General features: G+C 40.6%; 1 protein-coding gene and 1 non-coding gene across 2 annotated transcripts; both read right to left on the minus strand.

Moving 5' to 3' along the window:
* Positions 1-2433: 2433 nt before the first annotated feature.
* On the minus strand, positions 2434-2507 carry Trnat-agu (transfer RNA threonine (anticodon AGU)). Its single transcript has one exon. It is a non-coding gene; the product is annotated as a tRNA-Thr (tRNA).
* A 7769-nt stretch (positions 2508-10276) lies between these two features.
* On the minus strand, positions 10277-25217 carry LOC144628950 (nischarin-like). Its single transcript, XM_078487073.1, is given in 21 exon segments — positions 10277-12722; positions 12724-12882; positions 13618-13837; positions 14208-14356; positions 14474-14586; positions 15131-15262; positions 15741-15868; positions 16044-16113; positions 16604-16741; positions 17513-17700; positions 18498-18627; positions 19322-19390; positions 20432-20593; positions 20914-21009; positions 21367-21456; positions 21566-21633; positions 22575-22670; positions 23090-23138; positions 23536-23718; positions 24447-24530; positions 25022-25217. Coding segments are annotated over 21 exon segments (4818 nt in total). The 5' UTR covers positions 25103-25217; the 3' UTR covers positions 10277-10309.
* Between the last annotated feature and the right edge of the window lie 1414 nt (positions 25218-26631).

Here is a 26631-nt window from a genome sequence, read left to right on the forward strand (position 1 = left end):
CAGTCAGTCGGTCAGTGAGTAAGCCAGCAAGTCAGTGAGTCAGTGAGTCAGTGAGTCAGTGAGTCAGACAGTCAGTCAGTCAGTCAGTCTGTCAGTCAGTGAGTCAGTGAGTCAGTCAGTCAGTCAGACAGTCAGTCAGTCAGTGAGTCAGTCAGTCAGTCAGTCAGTCAGTCAGTCAGTCAGTCAGTCAGTCAGTCAGTCTGTCAGTCAGTCAGTCAGTCAGTCCATGTTATTGTTTCAGGCATCCGATTAATGCAAGATATTGTCGATGTAGTAACGTTTATGGGTGTAGTTCATTTGAATCGGTTGGTACAGTTTTTCTTAAGATCTGTGGCAATCAATGGAGACAAAAATCGTGCTTTCTTGTTAAGTATAGTTATCGATTTATAGAAGAAGGGTAGTAGAAGTAGGTTGCTGGTAGGAGTAAACTGTCCAAACATTTCAGAGCTGCAGGGCTCGTACTTTTCTCATTCCCCATCCCCTCCCCTTTTGGGACCTTGTCAACCGGTTTATGTTCTGTTGAAGAGTTTTACGTCAGAAATCTAGTTAGTAGTCGCCAGGTATTTGTACCGTCCTAATGGTTAACAACGTTTTCAGTGGATTGTACTTTTTGTTTTGATCCGTCGCTAAGCGATTGATCTGAAGTGTAGTCGTCAATTACTTGGCGAGTTCGTATGATTGTGATTAACTTGTGAAAGCAGTTTCTTTGTCCATACAGTTTCAGTGGTCAGTGTCGTACACAGCATCTCAGACCTTAGTAAAGTAAAGAGTGAAAAAAGGCATCGTCAAAGTTACGTTGAAGAGCTGGCATAGAGTAGGGCTGTCACAAAGATGATCAAAATTTCCCAAAAAGTTCCTCGAAATTTCTTAAAGAGTTGCTCGAAAGTTGCTCCAAAATCAAAAATGTTGCTCGAAGGTTGCCTCAAAAGATCCAAAAGGTTGCTTTTGAAGACGAAAATTCTCCAGATATATGCTAATTTCCATTTGAAGGTAGGATTTCTAAGCATTTTCATGCAATTCAACTCCAACAGACTAATTTAAATAACATTTTAAGGCTAAAATTTGTTGAATTATAAGAATTTCTAGATCTTTCACTAAGAACTATTGTGAAGAAAGCGATGACGTCATGTTTGCTGACGAGTTTTTACATGTAATGCTAAATGATCGGAAAGTTGAAGCATCTTCTGAATTTTTTCGGAAATCTTCGGCAAATTTCGTTAATCTTCGGAGATGTGCGAAAAATGTTCGAAAACATTCGTATGGCCATCGAACAACTTTTGGAACTTCTTTTCTAGAAAGGTCTAGAAATTGCAAAAAGTTGCTCGAAAGTTGCTTGAAAGGAGAAAAGATGCTTGAAAGATGAAAAGTTGCCCAGAAGTTGCCGAGCATCTTTGGACAGCCCTAGCGTCGAGTCTTAAGTAAGTACTTCATAAAGTTGTTGGTCATTAAAAAGTGCGCAAAGTTTGTTGTAATAGTCAGCCTTGTACAGGACAACAGTCACGCATCCTCCCCGAGGACAATGTCAACATGACACAAGAAAGGAATGCTCGTTGTACCCATAAGGGGCTAAAAGTAAAATATGTTTTGTTACCGCATATGGGTGTTCCAAATCAACATTTCACAGGTACGTCATCAAAGTAAGCCACAAAGACGAACATGAACAAGCTGTCAAGTTAGAAAATTGAAATCAATCTCTTTTTTTCTGGGACTTGGCTCTTGGCCGGCTACTGTTACTCATCACTCATACATTTCAGTTTGGAATGCAGCAAAAACGAACTCGAACCGACGTCCCAGGTTCTTTTCGGGTTCTTTTTTAACATTGTCCGAGAAATGTCCCTATTACTTTTGTATGGGAACCCCCCTACCCCTGCGCCCCAGGAAGCGTTCTACGTCGTCTGGAAGTATAACAGTGTCATTGCCCTGTTTCAGTCGTTGCGAGACAGTGTTTCTTCATGAAACCACAGGCTTACCATCCTATGTTTGTGAGGTCACAGCATGCCCATATAAATATTCAAATTTCTTCACTAATTGCTATTGTAAATATTTAAGCTTCTAAAATCGGCTTTTACGACTTGTATTTGTAATAAAACGAAATAGAAATATTTTCGCATTGTTTAAGTTTGTTTTTATACCATTTTCTTGGCAATTTGTAGCGCGCGAGAGCAGTTCTGGGAGTTTAAAATTTCGACTCGTGTACTGAATACAAATATTTACACAAGGCGTGCAACTTCGACATCGACAAATCCGGTACCGCCTCGGGAATGTAGCCGAAAAATATATAGGATACAAATATAGGATGGTAAGCCTGTGATGAAACGAATATATGAAATTCATATCTTTGTACTGCGGATATAAATTTTAAGCAAATAAAAGATCATCGCAGTAATGTACTCAACTTAAGCAGTTGAGAAAAGCAAGCCTGAAAAAAAATTCAGGCTTGAACGGGAATCGAACCCATGACCTCTGCGATACTAGTGCAGCGCTCTAACCAACTGAGCTATCAAGCCAACTGGGAGCTGGTCACTTGTGAGTTCGTAATATACCCGTGGATGGAGAAGATATGAAATGAATATATGAAATTCATATCTTTGTACTGCGGATATAAATTTTAAGCAAATAAAAGATCATCGCAGTAATGTACTCAACTTAAGCAGTTGAGAAAAGCAAGCCTGAAAAAAATTCAGGCTTGAACGGGAATCGAACCCATGACCTCTGCGAGTTGTTGTTGTTGGTGGTGGTGGTGTGTTTGTGGGCAACTATAAACGATGATTGTACTGTACAAGCTGCTCTAGGTTTAATAATATCTTTGGTCGGTTCTTGTAGCTGTTTTTCACAAAGCAGAATGGTTTAGACACAAAATACAACAGCCTTCGTTGGTAAGTGTCGCAAATTGACATGCGCATTCTCGTCGTACAGGCTCTAAAATCTTCATCCTCGTACCCAGGGTCTTCGTTCTCCTTGACCAGCGGTCGAGAAACAAGCGACCCTGGAAAGTTCCGATTTGACATATGGCCAGCTTTCAAAAGCATTACCAACGAACTTTTTAGTATTTTACTTCCGGCCATTTGCATTATTCTAAAGCCAATCAGATTCGATCCTGCAACGGAACTTTTAAGAGTCGCTCGTTTCGTCAAGCTTGCACAGTAAGGAACGAAAAATAGAGGTACGAGATTGTATAATATTCGATAACGCTTAAATTCAAGCCCAGGCTGTTAAAAGTAGGATTTAGGTAATCCAGGATAATAAACGTAATTTGAATTCTGTTTTCAAGTACAAGTCAAAAAATTATTAAAACATTCTAAACCAAAAGGAGTAAAGTTTTGATCCGCTTTTTATCCTGCATTAAGGATAATCTACTTTCAAACGACTTGAGCCAGCTAGGCAGATTTAAAGTGCGTGTAAACTAGATAACTAACCTCATTAACAATAAAGTTGTCGTTCTTTTCCAAGTAACCTTTCTTGATTTCCTGCTCTTCTCATTCTGTGCTTGACATTTCACTAAAGACAGATAAGAACCATGAGAACACTTGCTAGGTAACGTGCCTGTACTTGGAGATTTATATCAATACAAAATCATTGATAGGGTGTACAACGTTAGGGCCGCTCCCAGTTTAATACAGGGTCCCAGCGGGGTTTAGAGTTCCAGGGCTACGACGCTTATCATCGCACGCGTGCAATGACACGCGTGCGATGACACGCGTGCAATGACACGCGTGCCATGACACGCGTGCCATGACACGCGTACCATGACACGCGTGCGATGACACACGTGCGATGGCACGCGTGCGATGACACGCGTGCGATGACACGCGTGTGATGACACGCGTGCGTGCCATGACACGCGTGTGATCACTCGCGTGCGATGACACGCGTGCGATAACACGCTGGCGATGGCACGCGTGCGATAACAATGACACGCGTGCGATGACACGCGTGCAATGACACGCGTGCCATGACACGCGTGCCATGACACGCGTACCATGACACGCGTGCGATGACACGCGTGCGATGGCACGCGTGCAATGACACGCGTGCCATGACACGCGTGCCATGACACGCGTACCATGACACGCGTGCGATGACACGCGTGCGATGGCACGCGTGCGATGACACGCGTGTGATGACACGCGTGCAATGACACGCGTGCCATGACACGCGTGCGTGCCATGACACGCGTGCGATCACTCGCGTGCGATGACACGCGTGCGATAACACGCTTGCGATGGCACGCGTGCGATGACACGCGTGCAATGACACGCGTGCGATGACACGCGTGCCATGACACGCGTACCATGACACGCGTGCGATGACACGCGTGCGATGGCACGCGTGCGATGACACGCGTGCAATGACACGCGTGCGATGACACGCGTGCCATGACACGCGTGCGTGCCATCACACGCGTGCGATGACACGCGTGCGATGACACGCGTGCCATGACACGCGTGCCATGACACGCGTGCGTGCCATCACACGCGTGCGATGACACGCGTGCGATGACACGCGTGCCATGACACGCGTGCCATGACAAGCGTGCGATGGCACGCGTGCGATGGCACGCGTGACACGCGTGCCATGACACGGGTGCCATGACACGCGTGCGATGACACGCGTGCGATGACAGGCGTGCGATGACAAGCGTTCAATAACACGCCCAGGCCAAAAGAAGCCAAGACCCAGCAATTTGGGGCTACAATCAGCTTTACAAATAGACCTCCAGGCTCCACGGCGAATATTTTAGCGTTCCCATGTTCCGGGCTCCCCTTCCCTTCCCCCACGATTTGCACCTTGTTAACAAATTTAGTGATGAGTATGTTCTTTTAAAATAAAAGGCGAAGTAGTATCCAGTAGGTATTGTACTTGTTCACTCTGGACAATGGATAAAATCAAAGCAATTTGTGGCATTAAACGTTTTATTAACCTCGCGTTTCTATAAGGAAGGGCGAGGAAAACGTCCGACAAATCAGCTTTTCCCATAATTTGCAACGACGGTTAACTAACCTCATTAACGTAAAGGATCTTCACTCTTGTAATTAACCTCTTTCCCAGGGTCCTCTCCTTCGCGTCCCCTGCAGCTCCAGAGGACAGGAAGGAGAGGACCCTGAGAACGAGGTTGAGTCTCGTGCGGAACGTCAACGAGTGTTTCGCGCAACAATAAACCACGGCTTAGTACATACATACTTACTTTATTATCTTTCCCCATGGGGGCTTTTCGAAGATAATATGCTACTAATATGCTACTAATAGTGTTTGAACAACTCAACTAACCTCATTAACAAACGTCATCCTGAAGCTGCACCTTCTCTTCCAAGTAGGGCTTACTGATTTCAATCTTCTCCCATTTAATGCTTAAAATTAACATCATCCTAAAGAGAGATACGAACCATGTGAAAACTGACAAAAGTCCTCGGGACACTTAACGGAATAGTGCCTAGTGTCCCTTCGAGTCGAGAAGTCATTATTCAATTCTTCTAGCCTCCCTCTCTCAAACAATGTTGACATATCGTTGCACAGTTAGATGGATAGAAATCAACATTGCACAGGGGTGGAGAGGGTAAGGTGAATACAACGCCCATTCTTCGTCAAAACGGTGAAGTATCCAAAGACTTTTGTTTCCATATGTAGGTAACGTGCCTGTCCACGATGGTGTATATACACTTAAAAATAGAACATCAATGAAAAAAGTAAAAATGTTGAGGTTACTTTCGGAGCAAGATTGTGTGACTAATGTATTGTTGAGGTCTTGAGGGTTGTCAGAAATTCTAAAAACTTTATCGAGGTCTTCAGGGATGTCATAAGTTCTAAAAAATTTATTGAGGTCTTCAGGGGTGTCTTTTTTTTTAAAGGTAGGGCGTCGATTTGACGGAATAGGGAACGTGTTATGTCTTACAACCCCTGGACTTGACAGAGTGACAGTTTTCCTCAATGCAATTAGACCGTATCTTTCGGAATAAAAAAATATTTCAGCAGGCTATATGGTAAATTTGAGAGGAATTTTTCTAAATTGGAACGCGTTAACTCAAAGGCGAAGTTATCTTCACTTGCTTAATGAGAGACTGATACAGTAACACTAACCTGTGGTTTACGGAACTTCATGATCATCCAACTGTCTGTCTGTCTGACTGTCCATGTCAATCACGAGAACTGTCTCCAGTCGCACCACGGTGTGATCAGTCTTGCCTTAAGACAAAAAATATTGTAACGTCGGTTAAATAAGGCTCGAAGATCGCGAGTTCTCCTCAATGGTGCAAATAATGTTTTGAATCAGTAGAAGTGAAGAGCAAGTCAACTCATCCCTAACACTGCCTCTCCCCCAACCTTCATTATTATATACCTTGCTTTTATAAAGAAGATTGTAAAAATGGTTCTTTCTATTATCAGAAATTTTCGTCATAACTATCGAATGCTTTTATTCTAGATTTATACATTTTAAAATCTGTCCGGGCTCCTTCCCGAAATATACTTTATGCAAATTAGTCGGGTAAATCCGTTAAATTTATTTACTGCAAATCTGTGTCTGTGACACAAACGAAGCCTGTAGTGAAATTTCGAAGCAACTTAAAAAACAGTTCAATACATGTGGATTACCTCTCAAGAAGACCCTTAACGAAACAATTCATCAACTTCTTCCACGTTGAATGTGCACGTGTTAGCGGCCATCTTTTCAAGGTAAAGTTCTTGTAAAACAACAACTCCACATTCCCTTGTTCAAACCTCGTACCAAAGAACATCTGCCATGATGATATGGACGATTTTGATGCTTATAACGCTGACTTGGGAGCATTCTTTCTCGCAGAATTACTACAAAACGCTGTTCAAAGTAGCGTCGTTCGCCTTCTCTTTTCTCGTGTTGGCGAAGGATGAATAATTGAATATTAATGTAAAAATTTATCTGCAATTCAAATGAGACGCAAACATTCTTTTGATGATAAGCCCCCATCCCCCCTCCCCAACTCCTGGCCCCAGTTGTTCAAAGGCTGGATAACGCTATCCACCGGATAAATCACTATCCGGTGGATAGCGAAGTATGTTTTGTAAGCACTTATCCACTGGATAGCGATTTATCCGGTGGATAGCGTTATCCACCCTTTGAACAACTGGGCCCTGGAATACAAGCCCATGGGCGCTAATTTAAATTTAACTTCTTTCTATTATAAGCCACTTACTGGAGATAATAAAAGTTCCAAATACTGCGTGGCACTAGAAAATTACAGCTAAGGATGGGGAAAAAATCCTTTTCGGCACTGCACCTATTTTATTTCACCTGCTGGAGAGCTTGTTATGTAGTTCATGTGGTAGTATGCTTAGAGACTTTTAACGTTCATTTAATTAACAAAATGTGTTCTTGTACTCACCTTTAAACATTTCCGATGCAAGATCTTCTGCAACATTGTTGAAAAGCAAACATTCCTTACCTAATATCATAGGTGACAAATTACTCCTTAATTTTGGCGCGAAATTTTAACGTTAATTTATAATTTCACATGTGAAATTATAAAATTGCCATGGCAACGTAGTTAGCGGCAAGATGGTGTCCGAAATAAAATATGTTTTAAAGCTTAAACTTTGTATATTTTCGCTTGAATTTCATCTTAGCCAGCTAGCCTTGGCCATGTAATAAACGTTTTGATGATATTTTATATTTCAAAACGTCAAAACGACTTCTAGACTTAAGCCAATTACATAAATGGCATCGAGCGGATTTTTGAGCGTTTTACACGGGCACCGTTTTCAGTTCATTCAAGACGAACTACGGTCATAATGTGAGAAATAATTGACAGTTGATTCATCTTTGAAACTTTTTGTCAACAGCAAAAAGGAATCTGTAAAAGGTTTTCTTCAAAGACTAAAAAACTGGCGAACTTGAGCAAAATGTATGCTTTCAACTTTTCAAAGCTCGGAGTTTGCGATGCCGAATATACCAGTCAAAAACCTACGATTGCAAGCGTAATTTGTCACCTATGATATTAAAATGTAATCAAATGGTATACTCGTGAAATTAGGAAATAATTTCACTTGCATTTTGTCAAAATGCTAATAATTTCCCTCGCCTAAAGGCTCGGGAAATTATTGGCATTTTGACAAAACGCGCGTGAAATTATTTCCTAATTTCACTCGTCACTATTTGATTACCAATACATATTATGCCCCTCGATAATAACCCCCTTTTTGCTCCTCCTCATGAAAATAATTCCATCTAAAAAGCCTTGAACAAATATCAGCCAAGAGCTCAGTCTAGTTCCTAGGCGTTCTCCTCCTCTCTCAGGGAAGGTTGACCTAAGGGCCTGTCATTCAGTGACGTCACGAAATTTCCGGCCAAATCAGTAAGCGGAGCTTATTGTCGAGAAGGGATAGACCCCCCCTCCACACACACACAAACACCTACGAAACATCCAAGTACTGGAACACGAACCTTTTTCTGTTGAAACTGTTCACAGCTGTTACGCTGTGTTCTATTGGTGGAAACTGTTTTCGGTTAATTTGGTTGTAAATATTTCAATCCAAAATTGCTGGAAAGTGTTGTCTTAAGGCTGGTTTACACGATGCCATTTTTCGGCCTGATTTGGCTCAGATTTGATAGGGAAATGAGTGCGCAGTTAAAAATCGGCCCGAATTTTAAAAATCTGTTGCAGTGCCACAAATTTTAGAAATCGGGCCAATTTTCATCCTCGTAATTTAAATAAGGCATAGAAAAACCGGTCGACGAATCGCAGCGTGTAAATTTGCTTGGAACAAATCAGCCCGACAAATCAAAGGCTGGTTTACACGCTTCGATTCGTCGGGCTGATTTGTTCCAAGCAAATTTACACGCTGCGACTCGTCGGTCCGATGTTCTCTGTCTTAAGGCCACGTTACACGAAGTGTAACAACCAAGTAAAATTGTGGTCAAAAAAGTTTATCAGTTAGGCAACAGAAATCAATTCCTTTCCAATAGAACACGAAAAAAATCCAAACCAATAGGCCATTTTCGAGTTACCCTTCGCCTCTGTTTCAAAACGAGTCTACGTGCGAAACCATTCTTTTAAAAATGAGTTTCACCTACAAGTCCATTTTAATGCAAATCAAACTCATTTTCATATGAATGGTTTCGCACGTAGACTCGTTTTGAAACAGAGGCAAAGGGTAACTCGGAAATAGCCTATTGAAAAGAAGAATACAGTGAGTAATAAGAATGACGTTAGAACTGACACAAATGAAAGCGCTGTTAACAATTTCCCATAATAGTTTATTAAACCTCATTTTATTTTCAATACACCTTTTGAATTAATAGTTCATAAAACTACCAGTTTTTAAATATACGAATACATTGATTTGTTAGAATATGTGGATATGTTCTGTGTGACTTTTACGATAAATTACATACTTTTTCTTCTTTCTACAGAGTAATAGAAACACGACTAAAAGTTTGCGAGACTTCGCAAAACCGTGGGAGCACTCGCCTACGGCTCGTTTTCAATTATTTTCAATTCTCCCACACTTTCATGAGTGATTTTATAACTCTGTAGGAAGAGACGACTGAAATGTTTTAACTTTTTTTCATAAAATAGTTTATACAATACTGTTCTGTGTTTTCTTATTAAAAACTGATTTCAGCCAATTAGAGCACGGGTTTTCTCTGCTATTTTCTATAAAAATACCTTTGTAGTGTTGGTATAAAACTACCAGAAATAGTTACTATATGCAAAAGCATCTTAATAAATTGCGGTAATTCAAGACACTGGCGATCAAAAGGCAGCGTTTTATGGTCTTAAATATCGTAAAAGCCTACAATTTAAGTTCCGCGTTGCTTTTCATGTATAACTTGTTTTAATGGTTAAGGACTGTATGTCGCGCCTTAAACGATAAAGCGACAAAGTTCTTGATTGATTTTTGACATTTTTTGCCAGTTTCCCATTTTCCAATTCTTTAGCCTAAGAGGCGGGGATTTCAAAGTAACTGATAAATCGCACGTGCCCTTATTGTCTCTTTAATTGGTCGAGAAGGAAAGGTCATTGGAAAACCAATTGAGAGTTGTCAAAGAGCTATCAAAAACTATTCAATCATTTTAGCAAGTGTCAATGGCGCATTGCGTCTCAGTGACCCTGGGAACGAGCCTTGATGCCGTCATCAGTCCTATTCCCGTCGATATACTTGTTCGAGTCAACGTTTCTCTGCGCATGTCCTGACATTTCGTCGCCCAATTCATTTGTGTTCATTGGGCAATTCACGGAAGCAGGGCGGTGTACTCCTTCGTTGTCTTAAATCGAACAACTTCGCTTTTACTACTTTGAGCTTTGCTCCTGAGACTAGAACATATCCCACCGTGATTCTAACTCTTGGCTTTCATGACCGGCAGGGCTCCTCCATGAATGTCTGCCCATAATTTGCAGATTAGACTTAAAGCTTTCTCTTTCTCCTCGTAAGTCTGCGCAACAATCCTCCAGCAAACATCTCTTTCTTCAGGGTCAGGTAGATGATGCGTTATAACGCACAACTCCCCCATACTTGCTGAATCAAACCCATCCGGCGCATCCTCGTCTTGAAGTCGAGTCGGCGAGAAAACCATTTTAAAGTCGCACGAGTTGAAGTCACTGAATTCCACGCGTGACAGCGATTTGATGTCACGCAAGTCCTGAACGTTGTACTGCGGGTCCTCGGGAAGTCCCGTCGCGAATAACGGCAGCGGGTAATTGACGTGATCTTCAATGCACAGGCATAGAGATTTGTCCATGATTACAAGCGTGCGGGGTTCTTCGTGCGCTGTTTCCGTTTCGTGGAAGACCAAGAGATAGACTAAAATAATTACATCGCCAAGCACACTGCAGTTAACTGACTGACGGCTGAATTCAGCAATGACGTCTTTGAGAATCTCTAGAGTATCATCGTTCGGGTAAACGAATCGCACCCCACTGTTCGTGTGCTGATAATCCGTTTTCGTAAACGGGTTCGGATCAGCATCGCCAATCGATTGTGAGTCGTAGATACTCGTGGGAGCCGTGTCGGTTGTCTGAGATGGAGAATCCCCACTGTGATTTGATGACAAGATGGTGCTTAAACGTTCAAGAAAAGTACTCGTGAGATGAAAATCGCGCGTGATCAATGTGAAAGTGTCCTCTTTCGATTCAGTTTCGAGTCGTAACGTTTGATCAAACAAACCCACACACACTTGGCGAAGTTTGTTAATGGGAATGAAATTATAGCAAATGGTAGGTTTAGCTTCTTTTAAGTCCACATCTTCCGAAATTCTCAGCTTAACGCCTTTCTTCTTGTTGATAGTAATCTTGTGTTCTTTGTCTGCCAAAATGTACACATACAAGTTGCTTAACAAGATGCAGACTTTGAATTCTTGCGATGGGAACAAATATGGCGTACAACCCGTCCACATAACATGAAGAAGCGTTTCAGCCTCGTTGTGTTGTTTCTGTGAAATCCATTTGTGAAAGAAACCATTCAACACCTTTCTGTCCAGCGCTACTAAGCTCTCAAGGCTGTTCAACATGCAAGGTTTGAAAATTGGCAAACTGTCCGACCCCACCCTCCGATGGGTCTTTTTGAACTTAGGCTCCACAGGGGTACCCACGGGAGATTGCACGCCAATCGAAGAAGTGGATTCGAGGAAGCTATCTTTATCATCGTGTGGGACTGGAAACGACTTGGGGTTGCAGTAAGTAATTTTGAGGTCAGCTTGAAAATCATCCTTCCATACTTGTGACAGAGACCGCTGAAGCTGTGTGCGCTCGTCAGCGGCTCGGAAAATTAAGTGCCAGCAGTGTTGTTCGTCAGCGTTTGCTGGTTCGGATTCGTCGTGGTCAAAGATCAGGGATAACCCAAACACGCCAAACAAATCGCACGCTTTTCCCCCGAGTTCAAACACATCAAGCCCAATGATTTTGCTGATTCGCTGCGACTTGGTAACCACCCACTGAGGCGTAGACGGCGGCGCCCGCACGAACGAGGGCAGCGGCCAGTGCACATGATCCTCGTCGCACAGAAAAATCTGCGAGTTTGTCACGATCAAGCTTCGGAGCATCTTCGTGAGATCTCCGGTTTCTTGGACACTTGACGAGGCGCTGTCGGGAATTTCTCGGACGATGGAGTACATTAACAAATGCTGGTCCTTCGTAGGCGATACCTTGTCATATTTTGCCAGCTCAGATTTTAATTTGTTAATTTTTTCCTCGTCGGGAAATGTCAGTTTGGGAAGACTTCCGGAGGAAAACTGTCTCCTGATGCGTGGGACTGTAGGTTGCTCCTCACTCAGGGGCTCCCCAAGGACATCACTCAATGTCCCCAGAAATTTGTCTGTTTTCTCTGCATCACGCGTAAGTACCGTAAAGGTCCCTCGAGGGCCATCGAGTTTGACCTCCATTCTGAAGCCCTGATCGTACAAACCGAACACAACCTCGTTCAATTCTCGAACCGGAAAGCTGTAGAAACATTGCAGAATCTCGCGTAGATCACCGGATGTCTTCAATGTGTGTAAACTCTCGGATGCGTCTAAATGCGACGAATGAAACAAATAGATGTTGAGATTTGTCATCAGAAGACAAATTGGAAGTTCATGTTCTGGACAAACATACGGAAGACAGCCGGACCATAGTACCAAACGGATCACCTCCGGGGAGGGCCTGGAACGATCATGTCTTAAGCACCCCACGTCTATGAACTCGGCGTGAAGGGCCTGATAAATTGTTTGGACCCTCTGCGTGCGATGGCTGTCCGATGAATTAGATTCGGTAAGACGCTTGTTTCCTATCAGGTTCGCGGAGAAAGTGGTCAAAAAACTTGTGTAGGAGTTCTTGTTGTACTCCTAATGGATTCGGCCATTCCACTATATTCCCTGAGAAGAGATCTGCAGGTGGTCCTTGTATTAAAACGCTGGGAATCGACTCCTTTGACGACCTGTAAATGTTAACAAGAATAGCTAGAGTTAAGAACATGAATTAAAGTCTGAAGGTGACGTTACTTTTGGACAAAGAACCCTATTAACCAAAGAAGGTCGGGGGCATGGTGGCCCAATGGTAAGTGCGCTGGACTCCGAATCAAGCGGACCGGGTTCGAGCCCTGACCGGGGTCACTGTTTATTGTTCTTGCGCAAAGCAGTTTACTCAGCTTTCACAGTGCCTCTCTCCACCCAGGTGCACAAATGGGTACTGGCGAATTAAACGCTGGGGGGTAACCCTGCGACGGACTAGCATCCTATCCAGGGGGAAGTAGAAATACTCCAAGTCGCTTCTCGCAAGAGAAACTGGAGAAAAACACCGGTCGTATGGGCCACTAGGCTCGAAAGCGAATTTTTTAACCAAAGGGCTACCAAAATCTGGTGGCGGATATAAGTAAAGCCTTTTCGAAGCCTTATAATTCAATTGGTCAGAAGGCAGGTTTCTGTAGCATGATTAACCCTGCCCCTCCGGATGGGATGCTAGTACATCGCAGTTTACTCCCCAGTATTTTGACAGCTTGCCTTAATAATTTGCGGTACTAATTTACCAACGAACGAACGGACGGACGGACGAACTAACGAACGAACGAACGGACGGACGGACGGACGGACGCACTGACGGACGGACGGACGAACGAACGGAACAATCGTACGAACGAACGAACGAACGGACGGAAACACAGTGATTTTTTTACCTTTCAGTTATGAACTTGTAAAGCAGAACAAACAGCTCAGCGGCATCTTCAATTGAGCGCATGCGGTACCTTGCCACTTGTCGATAGTCTTTGCTGTGACCGGAAGTCAAGTTGCCGTCGTCATCCACGTGGTGACGTCGCCATTCCTTGGAGAAAATGTCCCGGATGTCAACACAGAAGACGTCTTGCATTTTCAAAATGTCAACACTGCTGATGTCCTCTGGAAAACAACAAGACACGGGAAAAGGTTGTTGTAAATAAATAAGCAAAAAAAATCTTCAAGAAGTCACATCAGTAACGCTAAAGAGCGGTTTTCACTTGAGTGTCGATAGTAATTTGCGTTTGTAATGGTTTTGCATTACTACGCTTAGTGATTGGTTTAAAAACTCGCGCCACTTCCCAGCCAATCAGAAGTAAAACCAAAACCAATCGCGACTCGCCCACACAAGTTTTCCCGCGCTTCGTGCCTGCGACTTGTATTTGCCTCGAGTTTTGATTGGCTCACTGGATTGTCTGTGTACTTTGTGATTGGCCAAAGTAATTACTTTGGTTTTGTTTAGACACTCAATTGAAAACTGCTTTAGTCTTACCCAAATTATGCTTGGCAAATGTCTTGCCCGTCGTTATTTGTATCTCGAGAATGACTCCCTTAGATAGGTCCACTCCAACCATCCTCTCCTCAGTGCTTCCTTTATTATGCTCCTCGCCCTCGACCTCCACCATAAACGTGCCCGAGGTCCTACAAGTTAATTCAAAACAATGATCAATCTTAAAATAACTACGGAGATAAGTTTTGACTTTTAAAGAAAGTGAGAACATGAAGACATTTCACCAAAAAAAATTCCAGGTTACGTACAAGTCAGCACTTGACTCCACTTTGTCGTGAACGAGTTTTTCCAGTTCAGGTGCAAAGCCAAACTGCAGACGCCGAGGATGAGCCCCGTTCTCGTTCACTGCGCCCGCAGTCACCTAAAAAATGAAATGAACACGTTCACAACTACCCCACGTAAGTTCATTAGTTAATTAAAACAGCAGAGCAAGTTTTGTTTCAGAAACCTAGAGCTGTAGGACACTTTTGCGGATTAAGTTAGCACTATGCTTTTGAAGTGTGTTAGAAGGCCGCATTCTTTCTAAACAGGAAAGCCACATCAGCTATAGCAAGATTTCATGTGGGTCCTTTACGTAGTTCAATTGGAATTTGTAAATAATTATGTTTTCGAGGAGGGAGGAAAGTCGAAAAACACGGAGAAAAAAACCTTGGAATAAAACGAGACATAGTTAGTAACAGTTACTAACTATGGACGAGCGAACCACCACAAATTTAGTTAATGTGTCCTGGCCGGATTATAGCACAAGGATACAAGCGCTAACCCAACACCATAACCCCTGCACCCTGCACCCCCCACCCCCCCACCCCCCCCCCCCCTCCGCTCCTCGTCCCCACTGTAATTACGAATCATGAGCGTTTTACGCAATGACATCACTCACAACCACCCAAGCTACATCATCCAACCTGTTCTTCTGCTGGACTGTTCGAACTGGCATTAGCCCCACTGATCATGTCAAGTTTGGGAGACGGCTGATCGCTTGCAGGCTCACTTTGACTCCTGTCACCCGCTGAACAGACTTGGCCATTCCCTTGGAGCTAAATCGAAATAAAAATACAGTAACTTTTTAACAATCTCTTTTTAACAATCTTATGTACTCCCTTACATAAGCTACTAAGTATATGCGTCCCCAAAGAATATGGTTTTCAAGCCGCTGTGGTCTGAAATTGAGCCGTATGGTTTGTGTATCATGTCAGCAATTTAGTGCGATTCTTGGAAGAAACTGTTTTATAATTGTCATTGTTCATCCCTCGAGAACTGCGCTTTAGAAAAGTCGGGGATTTGAAACTCTTCTCAACTATTTATGCAAACCAAAGCAGTTCATGGGAAGAGCCTGGTCAGATATTTTGGTATGAAATAGAATAAGGGTTTCTGGAAGGCGGGCCGCACGCCCCACCCAGAAACTTCCCTCCACTGAAGAAAACCTTTGACATGAGCCAAAGAATTTGTATCGTGAAGAACGTGTAGAACGTGACGATCGTGCAGAACGTGTGTAACTATGAAGTTTGTACAAACCTGTGTCATTTCTTCTTCTCCTTGTATCTCACCAAATATCTTGAGCCATGAATCTCCTCCAATCTGACGGATTTTCTCCACTCGGGAACGAAACTCTGCATCTGTATCATCCACAAATGAATTCGAATCTGTGAAGCAAATTTGAACATTTTGATTTTTAGACCTTTTAAGTTTGAGATCAAAACGTTAGCTCTTCTTATGCTAAGGACCACAACTAAGAACGCACTGTCAATCAATGAAGAGAATCACAACAGCTGTTAATCACAACAATCATTAACATTTGCAATTTAGTATTGACTCTACCTGTTATGGACGAACTTGACTGGATGTCTGTTCCAGAATCAAGGGCTATCACTCTGTCGATGCTTTTGGCCTAAAAATGACAAAACAAACAGTCATTCGTTTTTCATTACCGCGTTTCCCCAATAACATAACCTTATTCTCTACATACACGATCTCAAACCCCAAGTCTTCTTATTTCCTCTTATGAAGGGCCAACGCTGGAAACGTCAGCTTTTTGAATTTGCTACATTGGCTTAAAAAGTAGGCTTATAAAGGATTTTGCAGTCAGCAGTGAGGTCCTATTCAACGAACGACAAACTAAATTACCCACTTTGTAATTTATCTGTATGATAAATCCCTGTTGGTCTAAAATCAAAGAAACAATGACATTCGGTAGAGCATACGCGTATACAGAGTATACGCACATACCCATACGCGCGCATACGCACACGTGTATTTCACGTATACTTTGGGACGCTTATTTCTGTGCGGTACTGTAGTTACTCAACCACAAGTTAACTAAATGGTATGTTGTTAGTGGGTATGCGAGTACAGAAACATTAAATCCTTATTTTAACTACCTTCTTGTGACCTTTTCTCGGCATTGAATACTGTGGAGGAGTTGGATAATTGATGATTTCAAAATTCTGCTCTTCCTGGAGTAGCTCACGGATTCTATTCATCTCTCTGCTTGATGGGCGTTGACCATCAAGTTGAACCTAAAAATAATCACATGAAATAATATTAGGAAGGCCCTGATTGGTTGAACCAACCTAAAAATAATCACATAAAATAATATTAGATAGGCTCTGATTGGTTGAATCTAAAAAGAATCACATGAAATAATATTAGACAGGCTCTGATTGGCTAAAATGGGATAATACAGTTTTAAATTATACACATTGTAACTTCCAGCCTGTAATCACATATTTCTAAATTAAAAAAACTAAAAAATTAAAATCAGTAACTATCAGTATTTGTAAATGCAATCTGAAAGCCTAAGTGTTACAATTGTGGTTTCAACATTGGAAATTTTATGACGATAAAATAAGACAGATGGGTTATCGGATTAGATGCCAGGTTTGAGCACAATGAATCATCAGGGCAACTTGAACAAATTGCTGGGGTTAGTAGCCAAATTACTCCTCAGCTGTAGTTATTTCGTGCTACAAAAACTGGGATAAGCTCTGGAGACTTGGGAAACTTTGGCCTGGTACAGACTTGACAACTAAGTTTTATAAAGGTCACAGTTAAAAAATGATAAATTGTGTAGTTCCATAAATTATCCATACCTTCCCCATGGAAGGGATTTTTCCTAAGACCCCCTTACCCCACCCCTCGAGAAATTCCAATTAACCTTCATATATTTCCTTAAAGTTTTTTGTCCTTTGAGACCCCTCTCACCCCCAAGAATTTCTATATCTCTTCTGTGCGGGGAGTATGGACATTTTCTGGAACCACACATTATAAAATAACAGAGACTTAATAACCTGTTCTGCACGATCATCAAATGCTGTGAAGACTCTGATACGATACATGGATTCTTTTGTTATGGCATTTTCTCTGAAGTCAATAACTTCCAGGCAGGGTAACTCTCCTAAAGTCAGTACAGAGCCAATATCTGTGAAGTTATTCTCACTGAGGTTAAGATCTGTCAGAGAATACATCTTGTCAAGACCTAAGAGTAAAGGAAAGTTCAGTCAGCTCAGATTACAACTATGTTAATTACGATATTATCATCATCATATATAAATCATCAGTAGAAACTCAGTTGTGTTCTATTGGAAATCCGCGAATCTGATTGGTTCTCCCACTGTTTTCTATTTGCTGATAGAACACAATCGCGCATGCGTTGCTCTTTAACAGACAATAATTCTTGATTTTTGGCTTAAAAGATCATAAAATTGTAGCTTTTGGACTGCAATCATTTAGAGTTTCTACTAAAACAATTACTATAGACTACTTGCCCTTGTTTTCTATGAGTGATAGTCAACTCAGCTGCACCTTTTTTTAGAAAACTCGGGCTTGTAGTCTAATTGTTAATTATTATCATTATCATTATTGTAAAAGAAATGTTATGATTCTACCAACAAAAGCCTTGTAGAGAACATTTGCCTTGTAGGGGATCTAATGTTCTATTATGTTATCACCTGCCATGGGCAAATTGTTTATATAAAATAAAAAAATAAAATAAAATTTATTAAATTCCTTATCAAGTAAAGGAACTGCCACTACAAAGGGCTAACACTCAACGCGTCAGCTTCCCAAATTGAGATCTCCTTTAATGGACCTTTCGACGACATAATTATTTAAAAATACAAGTTGTGGTCTTTTGGTATGAAACAATTTTTTATTTTATTTTTTTGTTTCAGGATAAGACAAAGGACGAGTAAAAAGCTACAATGTAGTTGGTTTGAAAAATTTCAAACCAAAATAAATTTTAACTACAAAAAAAAAATAAACAATGTACATTACCTTCAACACTTTCCAGTTCGTTGCCTGCCAAGTTCAGTTTCTTGATGTTTCCCAGTTTTGTATTCAAATTGTTTGCAAGTTTTGCTATTTTGTTGTGAGACAAATCCAGCTCTACCAGATTTGACAATGCCTTGGAAATAAATCAATTTATGCAAGTGTCAAGGTAATTAGCCATACTGTGCTGATAATTAAATAAACAGACAAATATTGTAAAAAAAATTCAACTGGTCAAAGGCCAATTAGTTGGCTATTAGCAAAGCATGATGGAATTGAATTCAGGACCACCACACTTAAAGGGGCTATGTCACGCAATTTTAGGCAATTTCGGCACTAACCAACTGGTCATAGAATTCTAACTGAAATATCAAAATTGTGTTCACAACGGCTTAAAACTGTAGAAGAACTAAAAACAAACACAGAGAGGCCAAAAAGGGGAATGGATGGGCAATTATTCAAGAAGATTAAAACGGACTGCGTTCGGTATAACTTAAAAAATTTTGGCTGACATTTTTCCATCTTGATTTGTATGAAAGTGTCAATTTACAATGCTTGACAATCATCCTTGTTTGCAATGTGGCTGTGATTTTTCCAATAAAAGACTTTTGCTCGGCCAATTTGAAATTTGGAGCTCTTAATTAACGGAAATAAATAGAATTACCTAAAAAACCGAGCCATAGCCTCCCATACAGTGTAGTTGGGTTTCCTAACCACGATAGGCCACATAGCCTCCACAAAAGAACAATGATTAACAAATTTTGCATTATCACATTTGGAAAATCATTTAGTCAGGAGAAATCAGTTGTTGATCAACAGTCTTGACATACCTCAAGATGTTCCACAGTGTCTATCAGGTTGTGACTGAGATTCAAGCATGTCACATTTGGTAACAAAGCCTAACAACAAGACATGACGAAAAGTTAGTGGACATTTTATCTCCTACCTGAATTTTGAATGTAACAAGCGACAGTTTCCAGCTGGCAGGCTAAGTGATATTAATAGTTGCTGGGTGTAGAAAGGATAAAGGGTCATCCAATTCTATGGGTCAGAGGAATGTTAGGGGTCATCAGTTTCAGTCAGTCCATCAGTCAGTCAGTCAGTCATTCTGTCAGTCTGTCAGTCAGTTAGTCAGTCAGTCAATCCAGTCCATCAGTCAGTCAGTCTGTCCTTCTGTCAGTCAGACAGTCAGTCGTCCATCTGTCCGTCAGTCTGTCAGTCAGTCAGTCAGTCCGTCAATCCAGTCCATCAGTCAGTCAGTCCTTCCGTCATTCAGTCAGTCAGTCGTCCATCTGTCCATCCGTCCGTCAGTCAGTCAGTCAGTCAGTCAGTCCATCAATCCAGTCCATCAGTCAGTCAGTCTGTCAGTCCTTCCATCAGTCAGTCAGTCTGTCAGTCCTTCCATCAGTCAGTCAGTAAGTCAGGCAGGCAGGCAGGCAGGCAGGCAGGCAGGCAGGCAGGCAGTTAGGAGTCATAAGTGAGCATGTATGTGTTGCATATGGTACAGTCATGTAGTTATAAAAAGTTAACTACTGTTTTGGTAGAATGAAGCAACTACAATGTAGTCCTGACTATTCTACTCTCACTGTTGTTATTGTTGTTGTTTTTTTAGGTTGCCCTGCCAATAAGCCTGTACCCACTGTTTACCCCTGAGTGGAGAGAGACACTGTGAGTGGACAGTGTCCTGCTCAACTGCACAATACAATGACCTATGCCAGGGAATGATTGCAGATCACTTGATGCCGAGTGCAACACACTACCCAATAAGGTTATCAAGGGGGCCAGACATCAACCTTTTAGTTGCTACATGTATTAATATATAGAGCAATTTTCACTTGAGTGTCAAATGTGATTCTCATTTGCTTTGGTTTTGCATTACTATGCTTTTTCAACACTCAATCCAAAATCGCTCTAATTAACTTTATTATGTTAGTATTTACCACTGATTCGTCAATATATGGAAGGTCATTCCTGCTGAAATCTGCTTCAGTCAGAGCTGTCCATGCTCGGAAGTCTGACGATGGGCTAAGTGATGTTGAACCATCTGCTCCAACACTCTCCAGAACTCCTTGCTCCCAAATCTCATCATCAACCAATATGTCCTGGAAATCATCAGCAAATAGAATACTAATTAAAAATTTTTATTGTGTGGTTTCAGGAAACATCCATATCCATCCCAAGAAAGGTCACTGGAAATACCAAGGGGGGAGGGGAGGTGTGACAAGGCCAAGTTTTATGAAGCTAAACTGGAATTTCCAGAGGGGTGGAGGAGGGACGGGGTTCAAACCAAAAGATCCTGGGCCAGAAAAAGTGCACATGTAAATTATCCAGAATTACCATTTTAAAAGTTGTCAATAATGATTGCTGTCCTTTTGCTGAGAACAAATGGATCATAATATCTCCTGTGGTTAGCTTGGCTTACCTTCAGTAAATGAACAGAATGGTGAACAGAAAGTTTTTCAATATGACTCTGAACAAAACTCAGTCCTTCAAATGGTTCCACTTCACAACTGTCAATCTTAACAAAATGAAAACATTTTGGAATGCTTAGCACAGTGATAACTGACTGGCTCACTAACTGACTGGCTGACAGACTCGCTCAATGATTGACTGATCAAGTTATCAACTGACTGACGGACTGACTGACTGACTGACTGGCTCACTCAATCACTGATTGACCGATTGAGTTATCAAATTACTGACTGATTGACTTTCATTGTACTAACTGACTGAATCCCTCACTGATCTATTGCTTGACTGACAGACAGACAGACAGACAGACAAACAGACAGACAGACAAACAGACAGACAGGAAGACAGACGGACTGATTAAATAGATCTACGTACTGGCTATTGAAAGCTAGGTTAAATGTACCTCAAGACTCTTCAAGGATTTGAAAATAGCAAGGTTGCACTTCAGTGTTATGTTGTCACTTAATTCTACCAGCTTCTTACTGCCAGAAGCCTGAAATCCACATAAAAGTACAATTATTATTTGCAGGAAAGGTATATTAACACAAGAATCATTTGCTTACAAAATGAGCAGAACATGAGTGTAAGTACAGTGCACTTACCTTCAAGTGTTTCAGTTGATATAAGAAGTCATAGAGATTCCCTATTTCTCCATGTGGAATATGAGAATCTAGGACAAGAAAAATAAGAAATCTTGTTCACTTTCGGGATGACCAAAAAGATGTTGTGATTGCAGGGTGTAAAATATCCCAGGGGGGGTACTCCGGCTCGAATGGAGGCAAAACTCAGGACCCAAAAAAATCCCTGTGTCTTCCGACATTACCCAAAAAAATCCCTGGACCAAAAATAACCCCCCAAAAAATCCCTTGTAAAATTACCCCTAAATTGCCAGGAGGGGCAATAAATATAACACAAAGAAAACCATAAAAAATTGAATGCTCGTGTTTGTTTATTCATCATACCATAAATACGCCAAGGCACTTAAAAGTATGTTTTTAATACCCAAAAAAATCCCCTATTTAAATCAAGTCACCCAAAAAAATACTTGCCAAATTTTCCAACCCAAAAAAATCCTTCGATCATCCCCGTCATTTACAACCCGGAGTACCCCCCCCCCCCCCGGGTAAAATATCCAATAACCCAGGACTAGTAGTAGTCCCTTTTGGGTAGTAGATAAAATAATTCTTTATTAGTTCATCAATCCACCATGTGTACCGGTGAATTTAATGCTGGGAGGTAACCCTGCAATGGACCAGGATCTCATCCAGGGGGGAGTAGAAATACTCCTAGTCGCTTCATGCTATGGAAACTGAGATAATTAAGCTTCAGTCTGATATGGGCCTCTAGGCCCAAAATGCAGACTTAACCTATCTACATGGATGAAGAAAGAGAGGCACAGTGAAAGTAATGAAAGAAATCATTTATGGATAATATATAAAGTGTGAAAGAAGAGCATCTTGCCCAAGAATACAGCATGGCAAACTGTCAATGAATCAGTTTAACCCCTGGATGCTGGTCAAGGCATCTAGACGCACCATAAAGTCATGTCCAGTGTTTCCCACAAGCATAAAATTAAGCCTTTTTATCAAACATTATTTAGGAACATCATACCACATGTAGGTGCGGCCATGCCAAGCCTGCTTGTAACACAGTGCAACTGAAGAGGTGTTAGGGTGAACTGCTGTTCTTTGGCCAGAATTTCATCTCCTTTAATAGAAAAAAAAATATCAGTTTTCGACACAGATTACATGAGGTAACCAGGGCTGCAAGACACCATCATGGTCGGACAAAACAAAATTGTGGACAGACAGATTTTTATTCATTGTTGCCGTAAAACGAGTTATGGTCAAAAAATTGTCCGGACATTATGTCCAACCACACTTGGGATTTTGTCGGGAATGAGCAAATTTTGGTCAGCCAATGCCCGATGACCAACTGTTATTTGCAGCCCTGGGTAACTGCTAATAGTTTCTTGGAACCTACAAGAGTAATCTTGACAGATTTATATCTGAATCTGAAAAAGACTGTTGCTACTGTAGATGTCTGCCCAAATGTGTTTGTAATAAATACTGAAATTCGCTATTCCAGCAATTTATAGAAAATGATTATCAGCTCAATTAACTTACCAGTTGTGAATAATTCCTTAGCCAATGAATGTGTTACTCCACAAACATCCTAACAATAGACAAGTACAAAATGAAAATTTTGGCAGTTTCTAAACAAAAGATTCCTCCTTCCACGGCCACCCTTCAGAAAAATAAGAAATAATTTCATTTTTTTAAAATCTTACTTTCTTTCTTTTGACCCTGACTCATGTTTATAAATATTCAACGAGAACACAGGGCATTGAGTTTTCCAGAAAATATCCCCTATTAAAACCCAACCCCCCCTTCTCCCCCTCAGAAATTCTGGCCTTGAACTTTCTTTCAAAAATTTCAGCTTTTTGGGGTAGAGATTACTACGGATATTTTCTGGATCCACACAACCTTCAATTAACATTTGACAATTGAATGTTGGTAGCGATTCCTTAAATTATTAAAAGATAACATGCCATAAAATCATTGTTACTTACAAATTTATCAGTCTCAAGGAACTCCAACGCTTCTTTTGGCAAGTTGTCGGCAAATGTTGACAGCAGCGTTTCAAGGTATGCCTCTAGGGCTTGACGTCTCTTTTCCACATACTCAGGTTGAAGAAATCCAAAAAATTTCTTTGGAGGTATTAAAGAGCGATCCACTCCATGATTTCTTACAAGCTATCAAGAACAAATTTTATTAATAAAATTACTAATTTTTGATTTGTTAAAGATTATAACTGAAATAGTTTAGTTTTAGTAGCAATAATTTTTGAAATGATGATGATAATTATAAAAGATGATGATGATGATGACGATGATGATGAGACAGCTGAGAGTCCCCATGGAAGTGGACTGTAGTTGTCAGTTGTTTGCATTAAAAATTAATAATTTATTATCTTTACTTATCTTAACATGACGGTCCTATAATTTGCGACATGTATCTTAGTTATCATGTGATACAGTGGATTCAGGTTGAGTGTTCAACGGTCTCAGTTGATGCGTTCATTGACCAGTTGATTGATTGCGTTGCGAGGCAAAATGACAGACCTTGCTAGGCGGGAATTACAGCGTTCTATCTGGTAAAAGCAGGTTGTCACTTGTCCAGCGACTATTACTAGACAAGGTATTCAGTCTTGGATCTTTTTATGGCGATTGAAGATTAATAAGATCCAAGACACAAATACCTCTTCTAGTAATAGTCGCTGGACAAGTAACAATGTGCTTTTTCCACTGGCAGACAGAATGTTGCCATTTCCGCCATATTTCCGCCATATTTCTGTCATTTTGTCTTGCAATGCAATCAATCAACTATGACAATGAATGTGACAACTAAGACCGTTTAACACTCAACCTGAATCTGCTGTATATAAAAGATAATTTACAAGTTTCATAAAGAATTTACCAACCTTCTCATGTAGCTCATAAAATTCTCTATACCTTCTTGCCACAATCCAAGAATATTCCCTTATGTAAACTTCAATATAATACACCTAAAAATAGACATCGTAACCTCACTTTGAACACGTTGATTTTGTTTTGGTATTGATCTTCAATAAATTTCAAGTGTACAATGTTGCTTAAATAATGTAAATTAAAGTCAGTGATGCGAAGATCTCCTGATGATATTATCTAATTGCAAAATCGATACATATCTCAATATCTAAGTTATGACTACAGTAAAGAAACAGTCATAAAATTTAAATGTTTACTGTAAAAGCTTGACCCTTAAATAAATCTTGCGAAAAACGTTTCTAGTGTCGAAATCACTGCAAAAATTTACACGTTCCAGCTTGTAAGTTGCATGTCCGATAGCAACAGAAAATCCAAGATTTTTGGAGTAAATTGTTCTGATCTCATACACCTTCTTCATGAAATACATAAATATGGTCATTTCGGATTCGGTTACCATATACAGCTTTCATTACGGCAAAAACAAAACGCTATGCATAAGCTTAATATGATCACAAATTCGACCACATACCGTGTAAGAATCAACTTGCTCGGTCGCGGGGATCAAGAGTTTACGGATCTTCATTGCAGCGTTTTCCTCTGTTTGCAGCATTTGCTACTGTTAAACTTAACTGAGTAGCAAAAACAGTACACAGACATGATCACATATTACGTTAAAAAACCACAACGAAGCACTTTTCGGGACGAGTCACCACAAAAACATTGACGAGTAGTAGTAGCTTAGTAGCCAAGCCTATCACAAAACGAAAGGGAAACTGGAAACTAGGAACTTGAAGAGAATGAAAGGATGCCAAAAGCAAACCCCTCCCTTCCCGTGACGGAAGCGGATTGCACGTTCTAAGTTATTTTTGGCTTGATATTTAGAACTTTTGTGCCGTTGGTTATAGCATTTTTATATGGAGAATTTGTAGCCTGGAACAAAGTATACAATACAAATCTCTTCATTCTGGGCTGAAAAAGCGGTGACCAACTTGGTATTCAATTCAGGAATCCGGAAGGAAGAGAATTTAATCTGCCATGGGGCCATGGGGTGTACTTTTATCTACATCTTGAAAAGAAATGAGATTACGCATGTACTGTATGTTCAGTTGCAAGAGACAAACGTTCAGCTCGCCTGTTGAGCAATAAATTCTGCAATTCTGCAAAAGTTTATCAATAAACGTTTTCAGTTTTCATTTTATCAACGTTTTCGTTTTATCAATAAACGTTTTCAGTTTTCATTATGAGCGTTGTTTACGCTCAAATAAGTCAGTGTCAGAATTTATAAAGAGCATTAAAGTAAACTCCTGACTGCAATTTTGGTATTTTTCGTTTTCAGTTTTCCATTTGACCATTTGTCTGAGTACGAATGTTGATCGATAGACCAGGGAAAATTTACAAAAAAGTCTCCATCCCTAAAATTCAATCTGTTAAAATAAAAATATCTAAATATATAAGTCATTGTGAATATTTCAGAAGTCACATCATACTATCATCACATTTTACGGAAAGAATCAAACCTATTTGGCATCAACATATCATTAACACATACGTACTGTATTTCACTTGTCCTACAACGCGGAATATTTGTGATCGGAGTTTAACCCTTTAACTACCAAATTTTTCGGGTTTCTAAAGCTATACAGTATTCTGCAAGCAGGTTCAAGTTAAAACAAGAGGAAACTTATTATGAAACGCACAAGTTAAAAAAGCGGGAATCAAAATGAAACGCATATGTCAAAACAGGAGGGAAATCAAAGTAAAACACAAAAGTTAAAACAAGAGGAAACTCAAAATGAAACGCAGATGTTAAAACAAGAGGAAACTCAAAGTAAAACACAAACGTTAAAACAAGAGGAAACTCAAAACCAAACGCACAAGTTAACACAAGAGGAAACTAAAAAAAAACAACACAAAAGTTAAAACAAGAGAAAACTCAGTCAAAATGAAACGCATATGTTAAAACAAGAGTCAAAGTAAAACACAACAGTTAAAACAAGAGGAAACTCAAAATGCAACCCACAGGTGAAAAACAAGAGGGAACTCAAAATGCAACGCTCAAGTTCAAAAACGCGAAAGTTAAACCAAGAGGAAACTCAAACTGAAACGCACAAGTAAAAACAAGAGGGAACTCAAAGTAAA

This window comes from Oculina patagonica, chromosome 10, assembly GCF_052425735.1.
Source record: "Oculina patagonica isolate OP01 chromosome 10, crgOcupat, whole genome shotgun sequence".
Taxonomy (NCBI): Eukaryota; Metazoa; Cnidaria; class Anthozoa; order Scleractinia; family Oculinidae; genus Oculina; species Oculina patagonica.